Below are 17,898 nucleotides of genomic sequence, written 5' to 3'. Positions count from 1 at the left end.
TTTGAACTGTTTCTTACTGAAATTGGTGTGCCTTGTTTGCTGTAGCATAGACTAGATCCAGGCCTGCTGAATCTAGCTTTGTTTGTATAACTTGAGCACTAATCCAGGCCTTTTTTTTGGAGAAGGTTCCCCTGCACCCCAGTGGCAGGAGTGTGCAGTTAGAACTTGTCTGATTGAAGATACAGGAACAGGGCTCAGTTTTGAGATTTTTTTACTGGTTAGTTGGGTAATTTGTTTAAAAGCCTTTTCTGATTGCTTGTAGTCATCTAAAGCTGTTTTAAGTGTATTTTTTACTGTTTTTGCCTTATCTTTTCAAAAAAAAATTTTTCCTTGTTTCCCACCTTTCTAAGGTATAGTACAGTTTATAGGCTAGTGCTGAATTCAGGGCTGTGTTACAATTTTCTGAGTTGCCCATACCTTACTTAGATAGAAGGAGGTTTCTCTGTTCACCTGTGAGAGAGGGAGCTTTGAGCAGCCATCTGTCCCTGGAGGAGTGGTTCCAGCCCAGAAGTTAGTAGTTTATAGGCCATTTTGGGCTAATTTCTATCTCTTTCATTTCCCTGCTGTAAAAACCGCATTTGCATGGTTTTGCATGTCTGGGCAGTGCCAGTTAGCTAGGGCTAAATTTATCCCGGCTCCACCAAGTCTCCTCTTCAGTTTTTCCCTTGAAAGTAGTCTAACTCTGAACCTAAGCACTTAAAAAGCATCCTACAGTCCCGCACTTGCTCAGACCTAATAGCAAGCACTAATATACCCCAACACTTGATTGCCCAGCAGGGCAAGGCTTATTATTCACACCTCACCAACCAAATGACTAAGCAGCTCACCCTACTATTCGGGCATGACCAAAGGACAATTTCAGGTATACTCTCCAGTCCAGCTGGTGAACCTGGGTATCCTGAGGCAATGTTACAACTGCCTCATGTACACAAACAACCCTCTCCTCCTACCACAAAACATTAACATGTGCGGGAGATGCAATTATATAGCTAAATTGGAGGCTAAGCTCTCTCCACCCAAGACTGGAACAGGCAGTCATGAGGAGAAGGTTAACACTTGTACCACATCTCCAGCCTCACATAGACATACTAAACCAGCACTGACAAAAAAATACACATAAATACACTAAATCACACTCGGAGGCTCTAAATAAAAACCTGCAAAAGCATCAGAGACCTCCAAAGCAGACACCCAAAAAACTTGCACCTCCCGTCACAAACCAGACAACACATAAAACGCAAAATCAGTGTGCCGCACAATCACAGCCCTTAAGGCGAAATAACATACCTAACACACTGTAATAGGCGACTCTATAGTCAGGCACACTGATGTCCCACTCACTAGGCTGGTCAAGGAGAAGGTTACTGTTAGCTGCCTGTTTGGAGCCAGAATCCCCAACATAACACAAGCCCTCAGGTCACTCCAGAACAAGTGCAAATATGACTCTGTCATTGTTCATGTTGGTGTGAATGACCTGAGATGTACCTCCCTGGACTACATGAAAAGAGACATGGAAGAGCTCTCTAATCATGTAGCCCAGGCGGGTATGACCCTGACCCTGAGTAGCATCCTGTCCTCAGCGAGAATGATACTGCAGTATAAAGAAAAAATGATAAATTTCAACAATTGGCTAAGCTTCTGGTGTCATTCAAAGGGGATCCAGTGTCTGTCAGCTAGGGGTGACATGCTCGACAAGCCTCGTTGCTTTGCAAGAGACGGCTTGCACCTGTCACCCCTAGGCTTTCGAATACTGGCCAAGGCTCTAGCTGCCCCCATAGTGCCTTTTTTAGGCAAGGCTCAAAAGTCAAACCCACCTCCGTAAAAAGCACAAATAAAAAAATGAGGGTTATGCTACTCAATGCCAGGAGTTTAAATCTCAAAATACACATGCTCAAAGCACTCCTCAGTATGGAAAAACATCGACATCTGTGCAGTAACTGAAACCTGGTTCAAGGCTCCACAGAGCACCCCAGCACTACCGGGCTACAACTCATACCACACATTTCGGCCACAGAACATGGACCGAAACACAAAAGGAGGGGGTGTATCCATATTCATCAAGGATACCTACACGTCCAGGTTAGCGGCGCAGCATGATACCTCCGAGATCATCCCTGTGCAACTAACATCAGGCAAATCTGCAATGCAAATTGTGGCCTGCTACAGATCACCCTCCATGACCCAGGACCACCACTCCGCCTTTCTGGAGACACTGGAAAACAGGAAGGTCCTATTGAACACTCTGATATTGGGCGATTTCAATTACCCTACCGTTAACTGGGAAAACTACTCAAGTACAAACTCCCAGGTCTAGCACTTCCTGGAATTTATCAACTCAAATGCCAATCAGCTGGTAAACTCCGCTAACAGAGGTGAAAACATATTGGACCTAGTCATCACCAACATGGGCGACAGGTGTTCAACACCGGAGGTCAACCCATCACTGGTTAGATCAGACCATAAACTAATCACTCTGGATGTCCACACCACACCACCACCTCCAATCAAGGAAACTACAGTGAAAAACTTTTCTATAGCAAACTTCACCTTACTTAAGACAGAGGTGGTAAGTTTCACAGCCCCAAAGTTAAAGAATAACAATGTCCAAGATGCAGTAACCTTTACAAATGCACTCTATGAGCACCTACAAGGATGCATGGATCATGCCATCCCTAGAAAAACCAAGACTCACTCCTCTAAGAGAAGGAAACCAGTCTGGTGGACCCCTGCCATAAACAGGCTATACAATAGAAGGAGGAAACTAGTTCAGAAAATCCCAAGAAGGAAAGACATCCCTAATCAGTATCAGTAAGAAACTAAGGTCCCTCATAAAATCCTCCAAGGCTAACTTTGAAAGATAAATAGCCAAGGATTTGAAAGATAACCACAAAGCCTTCTTTAGCTATGTCAAGAATCTAAGTGGCAACTCACAGATATGCTCTGAGCTAGTGCAAAATAGCACAAAATATACTGAACCCACTGATATTGCCAACATCCTGGCAGATAGATTCAGTGCAAACTTCACCCTCCTCTCACCCCCAAAAGGGCCCACAACAATACCAGAAAAGTGTAGTGTCCCAGAAATCACAGATGCACAGGTGAAAACAGCCCTTTCAACAGCCAAAAGCACAGAGTCAGTGGGGCCAGATGGTGTCCCAGACTGCGTCTACAGAACAAACTAACCTCCCATCTAAACACACTGTTCAACCTCAGCCTCTCCACAGGCTACGTGCCCATAGAATGGCGCACAGCAATGGTTATTCTGCTCCACAAAAGAGGGGCCACAACTGACCCTGGTAATTATTGCCCCATAAGCCTGACTAGCCTGGTCTGCAAGGCTATGGAGTGCATCATCATGGAACTCATTAACAAAGACATTGGGAACTTCGAAACACTTGACCCGACCCAGTTCGGCTTTGTTAATGGAAGATCATGCCTACTAAACCTGGTTGACTTCTTGGAGACAGTTACCAAGGCTATAGATGAGGGTAAGGTAGTTCACACAGCCTACCTTGACCTCACCAAGGCTTTTGACACCATTCCTCACTCGGGAAGTATAGAAAAACTCACCAGCCTGAACATAAACCCCTACATCACGAGATGGGTTGCCAACTGGCTTACAGACAGAACTCACACAGTAAGAATAGAGGGCTCCAGGTCCAACTCTTAACCAGTCACAAGTGGTGTCCCACAAGGCTCGGTCCTGGGACCCCTACTGTTTGGCATATACTTCTCAGAAGTACAGACAAACACAGGAGGACTATGGCTAACCAAGCTCGCCGATGACTGCAAACTGGGAGCCATAATTGACTCTCCGGCTCATATGGACATTCTATAAAAGGGCCTTACTGAGATGGACACCTGGTGTCAAAGTCATGGTCTCAAGCTAAATGCCAAAAAATGCATAGTCATTCCATTTGGGAAAAACAAATCACCCATGAATTACCACATAGGTGGCAGCCCCCTTAATACAGAAGAGGTAATAAGAGATCTGGGGACCGAGGTAGATAGTAATCCTTCTATGTAGCCCATCTAATTATTAAAGGGTTCACATCTAGAAATAAAGAAGATATAGTGCCCCTCTACTTGTCAATCTTGCATTGGCAGAACTGAAATGGATTATGCAACTTGGTTCACATTTATTTCCAGGATTAAATGCTTATGTATCTCTGAGACCAGTACTTGAATTAAATAATATATAATAACTTTAGGACACATTTTGTGTTTAGGGTATTGCCTATATTGGGACCTACATTGTGGGGTGACAGTTTTACCAATGACCTTGCAGTGATAGGATTGGAATGTATCATGCAACTTGGCTCATATATATATATTTTTAGGACTCAATGTCTATATATTCCTGAGACCAGTATTTGGGTTAAATATCATATAATAGCTTTGGGCTATATTCTGTGTTTCATTTGTCTTATTATCTTTTTATTGTGGTGATGTATATGAGTAAGATATAATATGCTTCATTTCATACTTCGGATATATTTTTAAATATTGTTTTTATTTATCCAAGTCATAGTCACACATACATTTGTAGTAATGCCCCCTTTTTTAGCTTTTAGTTTATATTTTCATATTGATATATATATATACACATGTTGTTGTTTTTTATACATATATTTTCGTTTATGACACATATTTTGATGTGTTATTAAGTTCTATCTCGCCATATTATACTATTATACATTTTTAACCGCATATTTTAAGCATGTGGATTATTTATTCACTTATGCCTATGCTATGCTATATGGGTCTATACAGCAACGGGACATAGAAAATTCTAATGGTATGTGTGCAGTAGTATTTAGAGATTAATGTAATATCGTTGCAGCAATGCACAATGTTATTTGCACAATCGTACACTTAAATTCATATTGGATGTTTCTATGTGCTTGAGTGACGTTTTAGTCACGTGAAACATCGCTCTATGAGTTACTATTTTTGATGTTGTCCTTTTGAAATTCTATAGTTAGAACTACACACTTTGGATATTTAGGAATTCAATAGGGCCATAGGGATCATGTAGCTACGTGTCTTAAGTATATCAGGCTTTGGTATACTTTATCATGTTCACGATATCATTTCATTTAACACTTGCGTTTGAATGCAAGTTTTTTTATAAATTGATGTGTATGTAGTTTCAGATTGATCTCTGTAGAAATGAGTTTATGAGATACTTTTGTTTCATTCAAGTTTTGCTGCTACAATTTATTGCTGGTTTGCCTCTTTTGTTGATACCAACATCACGATTATATGTTTTGAATGCTTAGCGATACAGTAACGCTATAGTGCTTGATTCCAACAATGACATTAGTTTCTTAAACATAATCGTGCATTGTTTAAAAACTGTGCTGTGAATATGTCTTTAATTACAAATTGTTTTTTCAAAATGATAATTGTTTAATTAATTGGTTGATTTCCCGCCTTGCTGTTTTAGCAAGGAGTATATAAAGGGTTTGCATTTTGTATGTAATGTTGTCTGATGAAGCGTGGAGGAACCACGCTACTTTTTGGTTTACAATAAAGACTTTTCCTGTTGGATTTTTACTGGGACTTATTCAGCTTTATTTGCATCGTGGTTTGGTACTCCTTTTACCATTTTCTTCTTGATTTTTTCGCTTGGAAGGAGCACCTTTTGGCAGGACAGTTGCTTCACTTCAGATTTACTTTCCTCCATTTTTTTGTGGCAACCGACCTGCACACGATGGAGTTTGCTGTTAACACACCTGTTGTCAATACTGAAGGTAGTCCAGAGCCGAGGGATGTCATCACTTCATGGAAAGGGATTTTAAAATCTGAGTCTAACCCTTTATTGTCTTTGGACCTCTCTGCTTTGAGCGGAGCTCCTTTGATACATAACACAGGTGAGGACATTACAGAATTTAACAATCTATTGAGAGTGTTTGAGAATGATGTCTACCAGTTGCAACGCTATACATGGCAGCGATTACATCTAGAGGCTTGCCTCCATTTTCGTGTGGTCCCCAGGGGTATGGAGGTTTTTTGTATGCCCACCTATGGGGACTCACACCCACTACTATTGAAACAGTGGCAAGAGCTTAATATAGAGTTAGGCTTTAGCTATATTAAGCTACTATTAAGTTATTTTTCACCACTGGAAGATGAGCTGAGAATTAAAGTGGACAACATGCATAAGATTTTGACTGAGAAGTTTACTTCTGACTTTTGTGTTAACAAAATACATGTTGTTTGTTCACAACTATAGTGATAGGCTTAAAACCATTAAACATCGTAAACTGGCAAGGGACCACAATGATTTTGCTAAAGGCCAGGTGTTTATTTGGCCTAGGTCCCACAATCCACATGTTTCCAACAATGGATTTACATCAGGCCCTAATGATGAGCCAGTGATGTCAGTGGGTTCGTCTTTCATTAACCCTAACACTTCAGCTTTGTCTAGGGGACTTGTGAGCAATGCTGTTGTTTCCTCTGGACGTGATGATACTTCTACCGCAACAGTCATTGCAGGAAGGGTGTGTGCTCCTTCCAATTCATTGAGTGACACACCGCCTCCAAACCAACAGATGTTTTTTGTGCAACTTGGTGTTTCCACCACTAGTGAAGGAGCGGTACCTAAAGTAACACAATCTAACCCCCCTTTTTTACCATACAGAAAAAAGTTTACACCTCAGTTCAGGGGGAGGTCAAACAGTCGTGGACCAAAGGACAGAAAAAGAAAGTTTTCAGGAGAGAAACAGGACTACAACAGAAGGATGAGACATTGACTGACCTTGTGTTTAATCTTTCTGACTTTACCCTTGATGCTACACATTTGGCACTATTGAACAAGGGTCTTGCTTTTATTCCTGCCAGTTGTGCGAAGCTAAGTGAAATATTACTGGACTTAAGACTTTTTTGCCGTCGCCTACCATTGAAGTTACTGTTTAATGATAGAGATGATAACTTCAATGTGAACAATGTGTCTTTTAAATTCAGACGTAATAGCTGTTTTACTCCAACTATGCCATCTCATGTTGATTCTTTCTTGAAATTATGTGAGAAGGACCTTTATGCTTTGTTTTCGAACAATAGTAAGAAGGGTAGATTTTATAATTTAACCACTGATGAATCTGAAGCTCTATCCATGCTTAAGAATAATCATAATATCACCATCAAACCTGCTGACAAGGGTGGTGGCATAGTGTTGATGAATGTGTCTGACTATGAGACTTCTATGACATCCATGCTATCAGATGTTGCTACCTATAAGAGGATGAGTGAGAATGATATTACTTCCATTATACATAGTGTCCATGATGTCCTACATGATTTGTTGATGTGCAGGCAAGTCAGTGTTGAAATTTTTGAATATTTATATATTGAATGCCCTGTGATACCAATTATAAAGGGTCTACCTAAGATCCACAAGGGCATTTCACCTGTCCCTCTAAGACCTATTGTCTCGAGTGAGGGGTGGGTCTCTTCTCATGTATCGAGTTTTGTAGAGCATTTACTTAGACCTGTTGTCAACAACTACCCTTCTATTTTGAAGGACACCTATGACTTGTTGGACACTTTGGATAAGTTAACATTAGATACATCTATTAATCATCTCCTCATCACTCTGGATGTTAACAGTTTGTTTACGTCCATACCGAATGACTTAGGTATGCAATACTTGGATGAGCTCTTGGCTAAAGAGCATGATCTTAGTAATGATAGGAAGATCTTAATTCATCAACTACTTGACATTGTACTTTACAATAATGTGTTTTTGTTTAATGGTCAACACTATTTACAACAGTGGGGGGTAGCCATGGGGACCCCCTGCGCCAACACTTATGCCAACCTGGTTGTTCTGCAATGGGAGAAACAGTTTTTGTTTCCACATGAGATGTATGGCTTTGTTAAATTGTACAAACGCTTTGTAGATGATATCCTCATAATTTGGGGAGGAACTAGAAAGGAGTTCATGAATTTTCTATGCTATTTAGAAACCACCACTACGTTTCTTAGATTTACTAGTGAGATCTCGTCAGACGAGATACATTTTCTAGATGTGACCTTGAGGTTACATGCAGATGGCACTATTGGGTCCACTCTTTATAGGAAGTCTGTATGGAAGAATAGCCTACTCCCATTCGATAATATGCACCCTAGGAGTATGTTTCCTGGCATTGTTAAGAGCCAATTCCTTAGGATGCAAAGATTATGTGGTAAGGGACCTTCTCTTTCTAGAGAGGCCGACATCATGGAGGGTCTATTTCTCGATAGGGGATATGACCGCAACATGGTTCGCAGTATTAGACAAGATACTCTTGGCAGTCCAGATACTGAGACTAATATGGCGAACCTTATAGAGCGACAGTTCACTGTAGATAAAGGCTACCCTGCTAATAATAGGCGAATAGGACCGACAGATATGGTCAAATTTGTTACTAAATACACCAGCAACATTAATGCCATCAAAACTGTTATATCCAATAACTGGAATGTACTTATGACTGACAATATAACCAGAAAGTTAATAGGTGCCAAACCAGGCTTTGTTTTTAAAAATTGTGATAATTTAAAAATGATTTTGTGTAATGACAGACACACTGTTTTACCCCCAATGAACTCTATGTTACCACCTTATGGCACTTTTCCCTGTAATCATTGCAAATGGTGTTCTTACATTGTGGATGTCCAAACTTTTTGGAATCCCCTTTCTCAATTCATGTTCCGTCCTAGATTTCATGCTACTTGTGACACCAAGAATTTAGTATATCTTGCAACCTGCAATGAATGTGAAGCTTTCTATGTAGGGTTGACCACCAAGAGGTTACAGGACAGGATATATAACCATTTATATGATATCCGGAAGTCCAAAGAAACAAATGCTTTAGCTAAACACATAATGGAATTTCCCCTACATAGTTTTTCATTCAGGGTATTGCAAATATTGAGACCCAGACAGCGGGGTGGCAGTTCAGCCAATGATCTTGCATTGGCGGAACTGAAATGGATTATGCAACTTGGTTCACATTTATTTCCAGGATTAAATGTTTATGTATCTCTGAGACCAGTACTTGATTTAAATAATATATAACAACTTTAGGACACATTTTGTGTTTAGGGTATTGCCTATATTGGGACCTACATTGTGGGGTGACAGTTTTACCAATGACCTTGCAGTGATAGGATTGGAATGTATCATGCAACTTGGCTCATATATATATATTTTTAGGACTCAATGTCTATATATTCCTGAGACCAGTATTTGAGTTAAATATCATATAATAGCTTTGGGCTATATTCTGTGTTTCATTTGTCTTATTATCTTTTTATTGTGGTGATGTATATGAGTAAGATATAATATGCTTCATTTCATACTTCGGATATATTTTTAAATATTGTTTTTATTTATCCAAGTCATAGTCACACATACATTTGTAGTAATGCCCCCTTTTTTAGCTTTTAGTTTATATTTTCATATTGATATATATATACACATGTTGTTGTTTTTTATACATATATTTTCGTTTATGACACATATTTTGATGTGTTATTAAGTTCTATCTCGCCATATTATACTATTATACATTTTTAACCGCATATTTTAAGCATGTGGATTATTTATTCACTTATGCCTATGCTATGCTATATGGGTCTATACAGCAACGGGACATAGAAAATTCTAATGGTATGTGTACGTGTAGTATTTAGAGATTAATGTAATATCGTTGCAGCAATGCACAATGTTATTTGCACAATCGTACACTTAAATTCATATCGGATGTTTCTATGTGCTTGAGTGACGTTTTAGTCACGTGAAACATCGCTCTATGAGTTACTATTTTTGATGTTGTCCTTTTGAAATTCTATAGTTAGAACTACACACTTTGGATATTTAGGAATTCAATAGGGCCATAGGGATCATGTGGCTACGTGTCTTAAGTATATCAGGCTTTGGTATACTTTATCATGTTCTGATATCATTTCATTTAACACTTGCGTTTGAATGCAAGTTTTTTATAAATTGATGTGTATGTAGTTTCAGATTGATCTCTGTAGAAATGAGTTTATGAGATACTTTTCTTTCATTCAAGTTTTGCTGCTACAATTTATTGCTGGTTTGCCTCTTTTGTTGATACCAACATCACGATTATATGTTTTGAATGCTTAGCGATACAGTAACGCTATAGTGCTTGATTCCAACAATGACATTAGTTTCTTAAACATAATCGTGCATTGTTTAAAAACTGTGCTGTGAATATGTCTTTAATTACAAATTGTTTTTTCAAAAATGCTAATTGTTTAATTAATTGGTTGATTTCCCGCCTTGCTGTTTTAGCAAGGAGTATATAAAGGGTTTGCATTTTGTATGTAATGTTGTCTGATGAAGCGTGGGAGGAACCACGCGAAAGCGCTTACTTTTTGGTTTACAATAAAGACTTTTCCTGTTGGATTTTTACTGGGACTTATTCAGCTTTATTTGCATCATGGTTTGGTACTCCTTTTACCATTTTCTTCTTAATACAGAAGAGCTAATAAGAGATCTGGGGACCGAGGTAGATAGTAATCCTTCTATGTAGCCTATCTAATTACTAAAGGGTTCACATCTAGAAATAAAGAAGATATAGTGCCCCTCTACTTGTCACTCATCAGACCCATCATAGAGTACAATGCCCCATTTGGGATGTACCTCACAAGACACTTCCAACAGCTGGAAAGACCATAAAAGTACCTCACCAAGAGGATTACTGGCCTCAAACATATGTCCTATGTAGCCCGACTGGAAAAACTCCAGCTGTACTCAGTCACATATCGCTTACTCAGAGGTGATCTCTGCCTGACTTACAAAGCCATGTCCAACTCAGAATTGATGGACTTGCTCCACAAAAAGAAATCCAAGTCACTGCGAGCCACTCACTCTAGTGAGCTAAACCTCACCACAACAATAAAGAGAACATGCTGGAGGGATAGATTCCTGTCACAGAGACTCCCCATGCTTTGGAACAAAATTCCTAACTACATTAGGCAGAGCCCCTCACCAACACTGTTCAAGACAAACCTTGACGAGTGAATGGGTAAAAGAAAATACACCCATGGGATCACTTCATTGGCTTTTCTTGACAGAGGTTCAGTTAATTAATCAATGGGGTGGTGAAAGCTGACACACTCTGGCTAGGCTTATAAATGCCCTCGGGCAGATAGCCTAGTACCTACTTATGAACCTATGAACCTAATCTCTATGTTTCTGTAGTTATAATGCACTTCAGCCATGTGCTTCTGGCTAAATATACCTGCAGGGAAATGTCCTGGGACCTTTAAGTCCAAATCCGTATGAACATTACATGTCTTATCCTCAGGCCCCTCCTCATCATTTTACTGATCACTTCGGAGGTGCTCACTCAGCTGTTGAGGTTCCTCTGTATTTTCCATTCAGTCCCCCCAGGAAAACACCATCCTTAAAGGAGCTGTTGAAGAGTTCTTGTATAGGGTTAACCAAAATGGCCTCATGTTTTTGAGAGCCTCAGTATTATGCTTTTTGGTTCCTATTCCTTAACATCTTGCCAGTGTCTATCTTAGGACCTCATTCATTATTGCCTTACTTGTTTATCTACCCCTTTGCAGTGCCCAGGCCTCCCAGATTGATATCCCCCTTCCATTACAAAATAGATATGAAACTGTAATGTCGATGTTTCAGATGTTGCTTAGTCTGCTGACATTTCTCGCTTCATATATCTGACCTTGATTCTTTCTCCAGCATGGCTGAAAAAGTCTTTCTTTCCTCTGTTATTATCTGCTGTTAACCTTTTCCATTCCCCCTTAACATGTTTTGTTGCTTTATTCTTTGTCTCAAAATAAGACATATCTGCCCCTCAACTTGCAGTCTTTGTACTTTTTCCTTCTCACCTGGATTGTGAGTTAGACTGGTTCTTCATTGTCTGTCTTGGCAAACTTTGAAACCCTTTTTCTACCTTCCCAAATCACCTCTATTATAGCACTCCATAGTCCGTTCACTCTTTTGTTCTATGCGTACCTTCCCAAGCCCTTGTTTGTCTACTTTTCTATCTTTCCACAGTCAGCTGCACATAAATCCCGAATCCTGTACTTTATGTCTCTCCTTTTCGTGCTTTCTGTAATTACTTTGAGCATCTGTGTTTCAAGGTCTCTGGTAGGCAGTGGAACTCCAACATGTCAATCACTCCCATCATGTCTCCTGCAGACAATGGGCCTGAGATTTTTTTTCTTTTTTCCTGCTTCTATCCCTTACCTTTTTCTCTAACCCTTTTCAGGCCAAATGCCTTTCTCACCCTGTAGCTTTTACCCACTTTGGCTGAAGGAATGTTTCTTTTTAACTTAGATATCTGCTCCTTTTTAACTTAGACAGTGGCTGGCTCAATAACATTCTTGAAGAAATCAAATACTTTAAATAGTCAGGATCTGCCCTAACAACTCCAAATTTGTATGGATGGAGAGGTTGTATGTTGTCTGCATGCATATTTGTTAATTTCATAATGATCTTTTCCATAGCCTTACAGATGAGGCTGGTGAGACTCATGGGTCTATAATTACCTGAACCTATTGACACCCAACCTTTGTGCAAGGGGGTGGTTGTTGCTTTCCTCCATTTATCCAGCATGACACCTGTTTGGAGGCTGATACTGAGTAGCAGCTGTACAGAGGTAAGACAAATCCTATTGGAATGACCAATAGGCAGCCTGGTATGTTATCAGGCCCCAAGGAAGCAGCATTATTGTTCTTGGATAGTGCATTAACAACTGGATCTTGAGAGATTTGAAGGGAGAGTATAGATGTGGGTATGTGATCAGGGAATGTAGAAAGGGAGAGGGGTGTGATGTTTGGGCTAAATTTGTCCGGTAGTAGTAGTAGATTGGCTATGTTCTCTGGGTCTTAGTATGCAATATCATTTACTATTACCCCTGTGCAGTGCTGCACATCATTTTCAAGGTTTCTAATATACTTAAAGAAGGCTTTGTGGTTATCCTTCACCTGGGTGGCTATTTTTACCTCATATCTGGCTTTAGTTGATTTGATCAAAGTCCAGAGTTCCTTGTTAACTTTAGCAACAGAGTTTTTACTATTTTTACTTCAGAAGGGGACAGATGCATCTTTGCAGATATTTACATGTACATAGAATTTGGCAGTAAAGTTGCCACATAAGCAGTTGAGTCATCAGGTTCGAAGGGGATTTTGAATTTAGTCAGGTCATCACTCAATTGTAGAAGATTAGTCTTAGCATAATCTCTGACTACCAAGTATTGGAAGATGCTTCTGCTATTAAAAAAAGTACATGACTGACTTGTGGTGAATTTTGACAGAGAACTGGTGAGGAACAAAGCTATCCCATATTGGAAAGGACCAAGTCCAAGATGTTATCACCCTCTAATTGGGGTTATGGACTAATGATCCAGAGAGTTTGCATTAATTAAGTCCAGAAATTTCTGGACATGTTTGAAGATATAAAAGCCTCCCAGTTAATGGAGGAGTAGATGAAGTCTACAAACAGAATGGTGTTTGGCTTAATGCATAGGGACTCCACACTAGTTAGGTAGGAGGTATGGACTGAGTGGAGACATAAAGGGAGTCCTGTAGTTAGCCACAATATGAAAAGGTATTTTTTTAATAGTAACTTGGACATGGAAGAGTTTCAGGTCATTATCTTGAATAGCGAGTCTGGAGGTGAATTTTTTTTAAGAATGTGGCTACACTGCTGCCTTTCGCTAGCGTATTAGGGTGGTATGAGAGGGGCAACTGCCCCAGATGCAAAATATTGGTGCCAGAGATCAGCTGATTGCAATCATTCTTTAATGCAATATATGTCTTTAAAAGCCAGTATTGCATTTATGGTCAACCTGAATGTGTGTGTGGTCAAAACTGCAGCAACTGCTTGCTTCATTGTAGCAAGCAGTTTGCTACAGTTTAAGATTAAAAAAAAAATATTTTTTGTAAGTAAAACCTGACTGAGCACTGTAGCTCCCCATGCAGGCATGGTATAAACTGTATCATCTGTTTGCTACAGTTTAAACAGAAGAATAAAAAAATTAATAAAAAAAATTGAGTGCCATACCACTCCATGGAGGCAAAGACTAAACTGTAGCAATTGTTTCATACATTTGCAGCAGGAAGTTTGCTACATTTTAAAAATATTTTTTTTTTAATTAAAACATGAGTGCTGAAGTGCACCATGCAGATAAGTATAAACTGTAGCAAATTTTTGCTACATTTATGGTAAACAGTTTGATAGACTTTAAAAGAATGCGTGCTGTATTTATTTATTTATTCATTTAATTAATTTATTTATTTATTAATTAATGTATTTATTTATTTATATTAAATAAAATATATTGAAGGAGAGTTGGAGGCAAGACATAGAAATGGGACCTGAATGGCTGGAGCAGGGATGGCATGTCATACATCTGGCCACCTGGTTGGTGTGTCAGTAGAAGGAATGTCATCAGGGGTGGTGTAGATCTAACTGTAATAAGCTGATCACTTTCAGTTTATTACAGTGATGTGCTTTTTTTTCTACTCTTCACTTGAAGAGCTGAGGGGGCAGAATGCTGGTTAATAGCACCAGGCCAGGGAGCTAGCTATGCTTCTGTCTCCATTTGTTCCTTCATCTAATGTGGTGTGCCTGAACGTATTGTTGGCATTGAAATCCTGTACTGATGAAGTGATTTCACTGGTCTTGAGCCAGGTTTCTGTAAAATGAACACATCAATATTTTCCAAGGCAAGAAGTGAAGTTTTTTTGTTTAGGCTCCTAGCACTGAACAATACCTTTATGTCATCCAGATTCTGTTGTTATGTTGGAAGCTTTAGAACATTGACATTGCCTAAAAAAAGCGCTGTAAGGATGGACAAGGATTTAGCATGTATACAAAAGTCCTAGGGGAGTACGTGCAAGTCATCACTGGCAAAACTGCCAGAGCTGTCCACCATTTCCTCCCAGGCTGACATATAGTGCACCCCCATTTGAATGACACCACAAATTAAGCCAGTTGTTGAAGTCAACAATCTTTTGCTCATATTTTGGCATCATTCTTAGTGATGGCAGAATGCTGCTCAAGGCTAGGTGCATATCTACCTCAGACACATATTCCGAGGGCTCCATCATGTCTGTTCTCATATGGCCACGGATCTGTATCTCAAGTCATTTACACCCACATGCACTATGACTGTGTCCTATGTGTACTTGTGGTACAGGGACATGAAGGGTTGTGGGATGGGGGTAAATCCTGGCACCTGATAGGTAAATGACCATGACCCTCTCTTTGCACAGCATGGTGGGTGATGCATCTGTGTGTCTCACTATCAAACCAGCTATGACTAGGATATGGGACTGTGTGGAGGTTTGCATTCTAGGCTTTTGAACTGAATCGATGTATGAAGCTTACTATTAGCTCCTTAACTTGAACCTGGTTATTACCCACAAGCCATAATGTCTTAACTGAATTATAATTTTCACATAAACCCACATTTGTTCTCTAAATTCAACATCAAATCTGTATTCATTTGGAATTTTCTGTAATATGACTTGGTTTAATACTGCTGAAATGCTGTGAATAAATATAATAGTCATATATTAAGCTGTCATATCTGTGTCACACAGAAAGGAATGCAAATGAAAAATATATAGCAAAGCAGCATGTTTGTGGTCAACTACTAACAGTTTAATCCAGTCCAAATATTGTAGCATTAGTCGGGCTACACAGCATTTTACATGTGCAGGATTCCCATAGCAATGAAATTGAGGTGACCTGTATACAACAAGTGATAATGAGCTGGCAGCCATATACGTTGCATTTTATATTGCCTTTGCACTAAGTTATTTAGAGAAAAAAATGTAAACATGTAATTACATGTCGACAAAGAATGATCATCCACACTTTGTGCCAGCTTGCTACTACTGTTAGTTTTCTGTTTCATCTCCAATTTGCAAGGGAAACTAATATTAGACTGTTTATTTACCCTTAGGTCCAGTGCAACTCGTTTTCGCTGGAGTCAGAGTTACTACACAGCTCAAGATGAGTGGGCTCTGGACAATATTTATATTGGGCAACAGTGTCCAACCATGTGCAGTGGTCATGGCTGGTGTGATGATGGCCTTTGCAGGTAAATTGTTTTTTCATATAAAAATAAATTTATTTTGATTCTTAAGATATTTGGAAATATCTGAGCAATGCTACATGACATTTGCATTTTTTTTCTTTACATTTGATGACAAAACCTAGATTCTACTATCTGGACAGTAACAGTAACTAGGTCTAAGTTTTCTCTCTTTTTTTTTTCTTTTTTATTCACTTAATGAACATATTTTTATTCTCTTACATTATATTCCTTCCTTTTTTTTGTATGGAGCTGAATGGTTCCCGACTCAGATGGAGTTTATTGTGTTAGTGAATGCAGACTAGAGAAACAGTTACTTCCTAGTGTATAATTAGCAGAATAATGCAGGTGTGTAAGATGTTTGCTAATCTCACCTTATATCCTGAAATCAGATTGGCATATTAATGTTTTGTGATAATTAGTGTTAGATGATGTTAGCATCATGTCACTAAATGTTCACACATCAGGTTCACTCAAAAGTCAAAACAATCTGTGCATAGAGTCTAAAATTAGTTCCCATGTGTTAGATGGCTTTCTATTTCATCACTGGAGAGCAGAATGGCTGATTGTTTTATAAACAGTCACTCTATTTTTAAAAAATATCTTACTTTCTTTTCATAAACAATGTCTTGTGCAATCCTTTACCTAACTACTCTTGAAAAAAGTCTTGAATGAAATTAAGACCTAAAGCAATCTCTTTGTGGTATCAGAGCACCTGCAAATTTATACAAAAAGTTTTGTTTAAAACCATGTACCATGAATTTAGAAACAGATCAAAACTGTACTCAACACATTTGTTTACAGCTTCCACCTATTCACCATTAAGCCTTAATACAGAAATAACCCTTTTTTCACTTTAGAATGACAGTTTTCTACCTGTGTTGCTGCGTACAGTGGATCCGATCTCTTAGACAGTGGCCTATATAATCTGGATCCTCTCAGCCCATAGAAGCACAATTTTTATATGTAATTTTGCTCCATGCTTGCTGACCATCAAGCTTCTCTTTGGTCACATTGATCAAATAAACACTATCATTGGGGGGCATCCAGGCAGCCATGAGGGTGCTTCTTGCTCTGTCTGGTATGCAGACAATGAAAACGTTTTTTTCATTTTATGACCTGACCCAACCCCTCATAGTGACTGTGAAGATTGAGTGAAGATAGATGAAGGCTGCCAGCCTAGCCAGATAGAACTCTGTCATCTGTAAATACTAATGTAAACCCCAGGCTTGTTGTCTTAAATGGTAAAAATAGTGTTACACTTTACTGTGTGTATTCGTTATCCTTTCATCCTATATGAGATGCCCCTCATTGGTGTTAGTGGTGAGGATTGAGGCTCCTTGATTAATTGTTTGGCAGTGGTGGGATATCCGCACCACATATTAATTGGTTGACAAATACTAATTGACTTGTAGTGGTGTGGGTAGAGTGACTTCCTGTAGCGTGTGTACAGTGAGCTTTGAAGGTGTTTTGTACTCTAAATCAGCCACGCAGTGAATACTCAGAGTTCAGATCACAATTGTTTTATTTCTTTTGTTTGCTTAATTAGTCAGTGTGAGCAGGCAAGCATGTCAGCAGAGGAGTATGGCAAGCTGACAAGGAGCCAGCTGGTGGAGATGTGCCAGGCTAGGGGACTGGTGCATGTAAACCTGACTAAGGCAGACCTGATTGCAGCCTTGGTTACAGCTGCATCAGCAGCCAGGAGGATAATCAGACTAGCAGTGGAGATATAATACCCTCGGAGAACGGACAGCTCAACAATTCTGCAGAGGACTTAAAAATCCATCTGGAGCTAAAGAGACTT

General features: G+C 39.3%; 1 protein-coding gene across 4 annotated transcripts in view; it reads left to right on the top strand.

The window, feature by feature from the left end:
• Positions 1 to 17,898, top strand: part of RELN (reelin) — a 3,085,913-nt gene that overhangs the window by 2,047,559 nt on the left and 1,020,456 nt on the right. For all 4 annotated transcript variants that reach the window (XM_044088524.1, XM_044088525.1, XM_044088522.1 and 1 more), the window contains exon 23: positions 15,963 to 16,100. In XM_044088524.1, coding sequence (XP_043944459.1) covers positions 15,963 to 16,100 — 138 coding nt within the window. The remainder of the gene's footprint in view (positions 1 to 15,962; positions 16,101 to 17,898) is intronic.

This window comes from Protopterus annectens, chromosome 11.part0 (assembly GCF_019279795.1).
Source record: "Protopterus annectens isolate FY-2018-M chromosome 11.part0, PAN1.0, whole genome shotgun sequence".
NCBI lineage: Eukaryota > Metazoa > Chordata > Ceratodontiformes > Protopteridae > Protopterus > Protopterus annectens.
The sequence above is the reverse complement of the archived record's forward strand: the minus strand, read 5'-3'. Positions and strand labels throughout refer to the sequence as shown.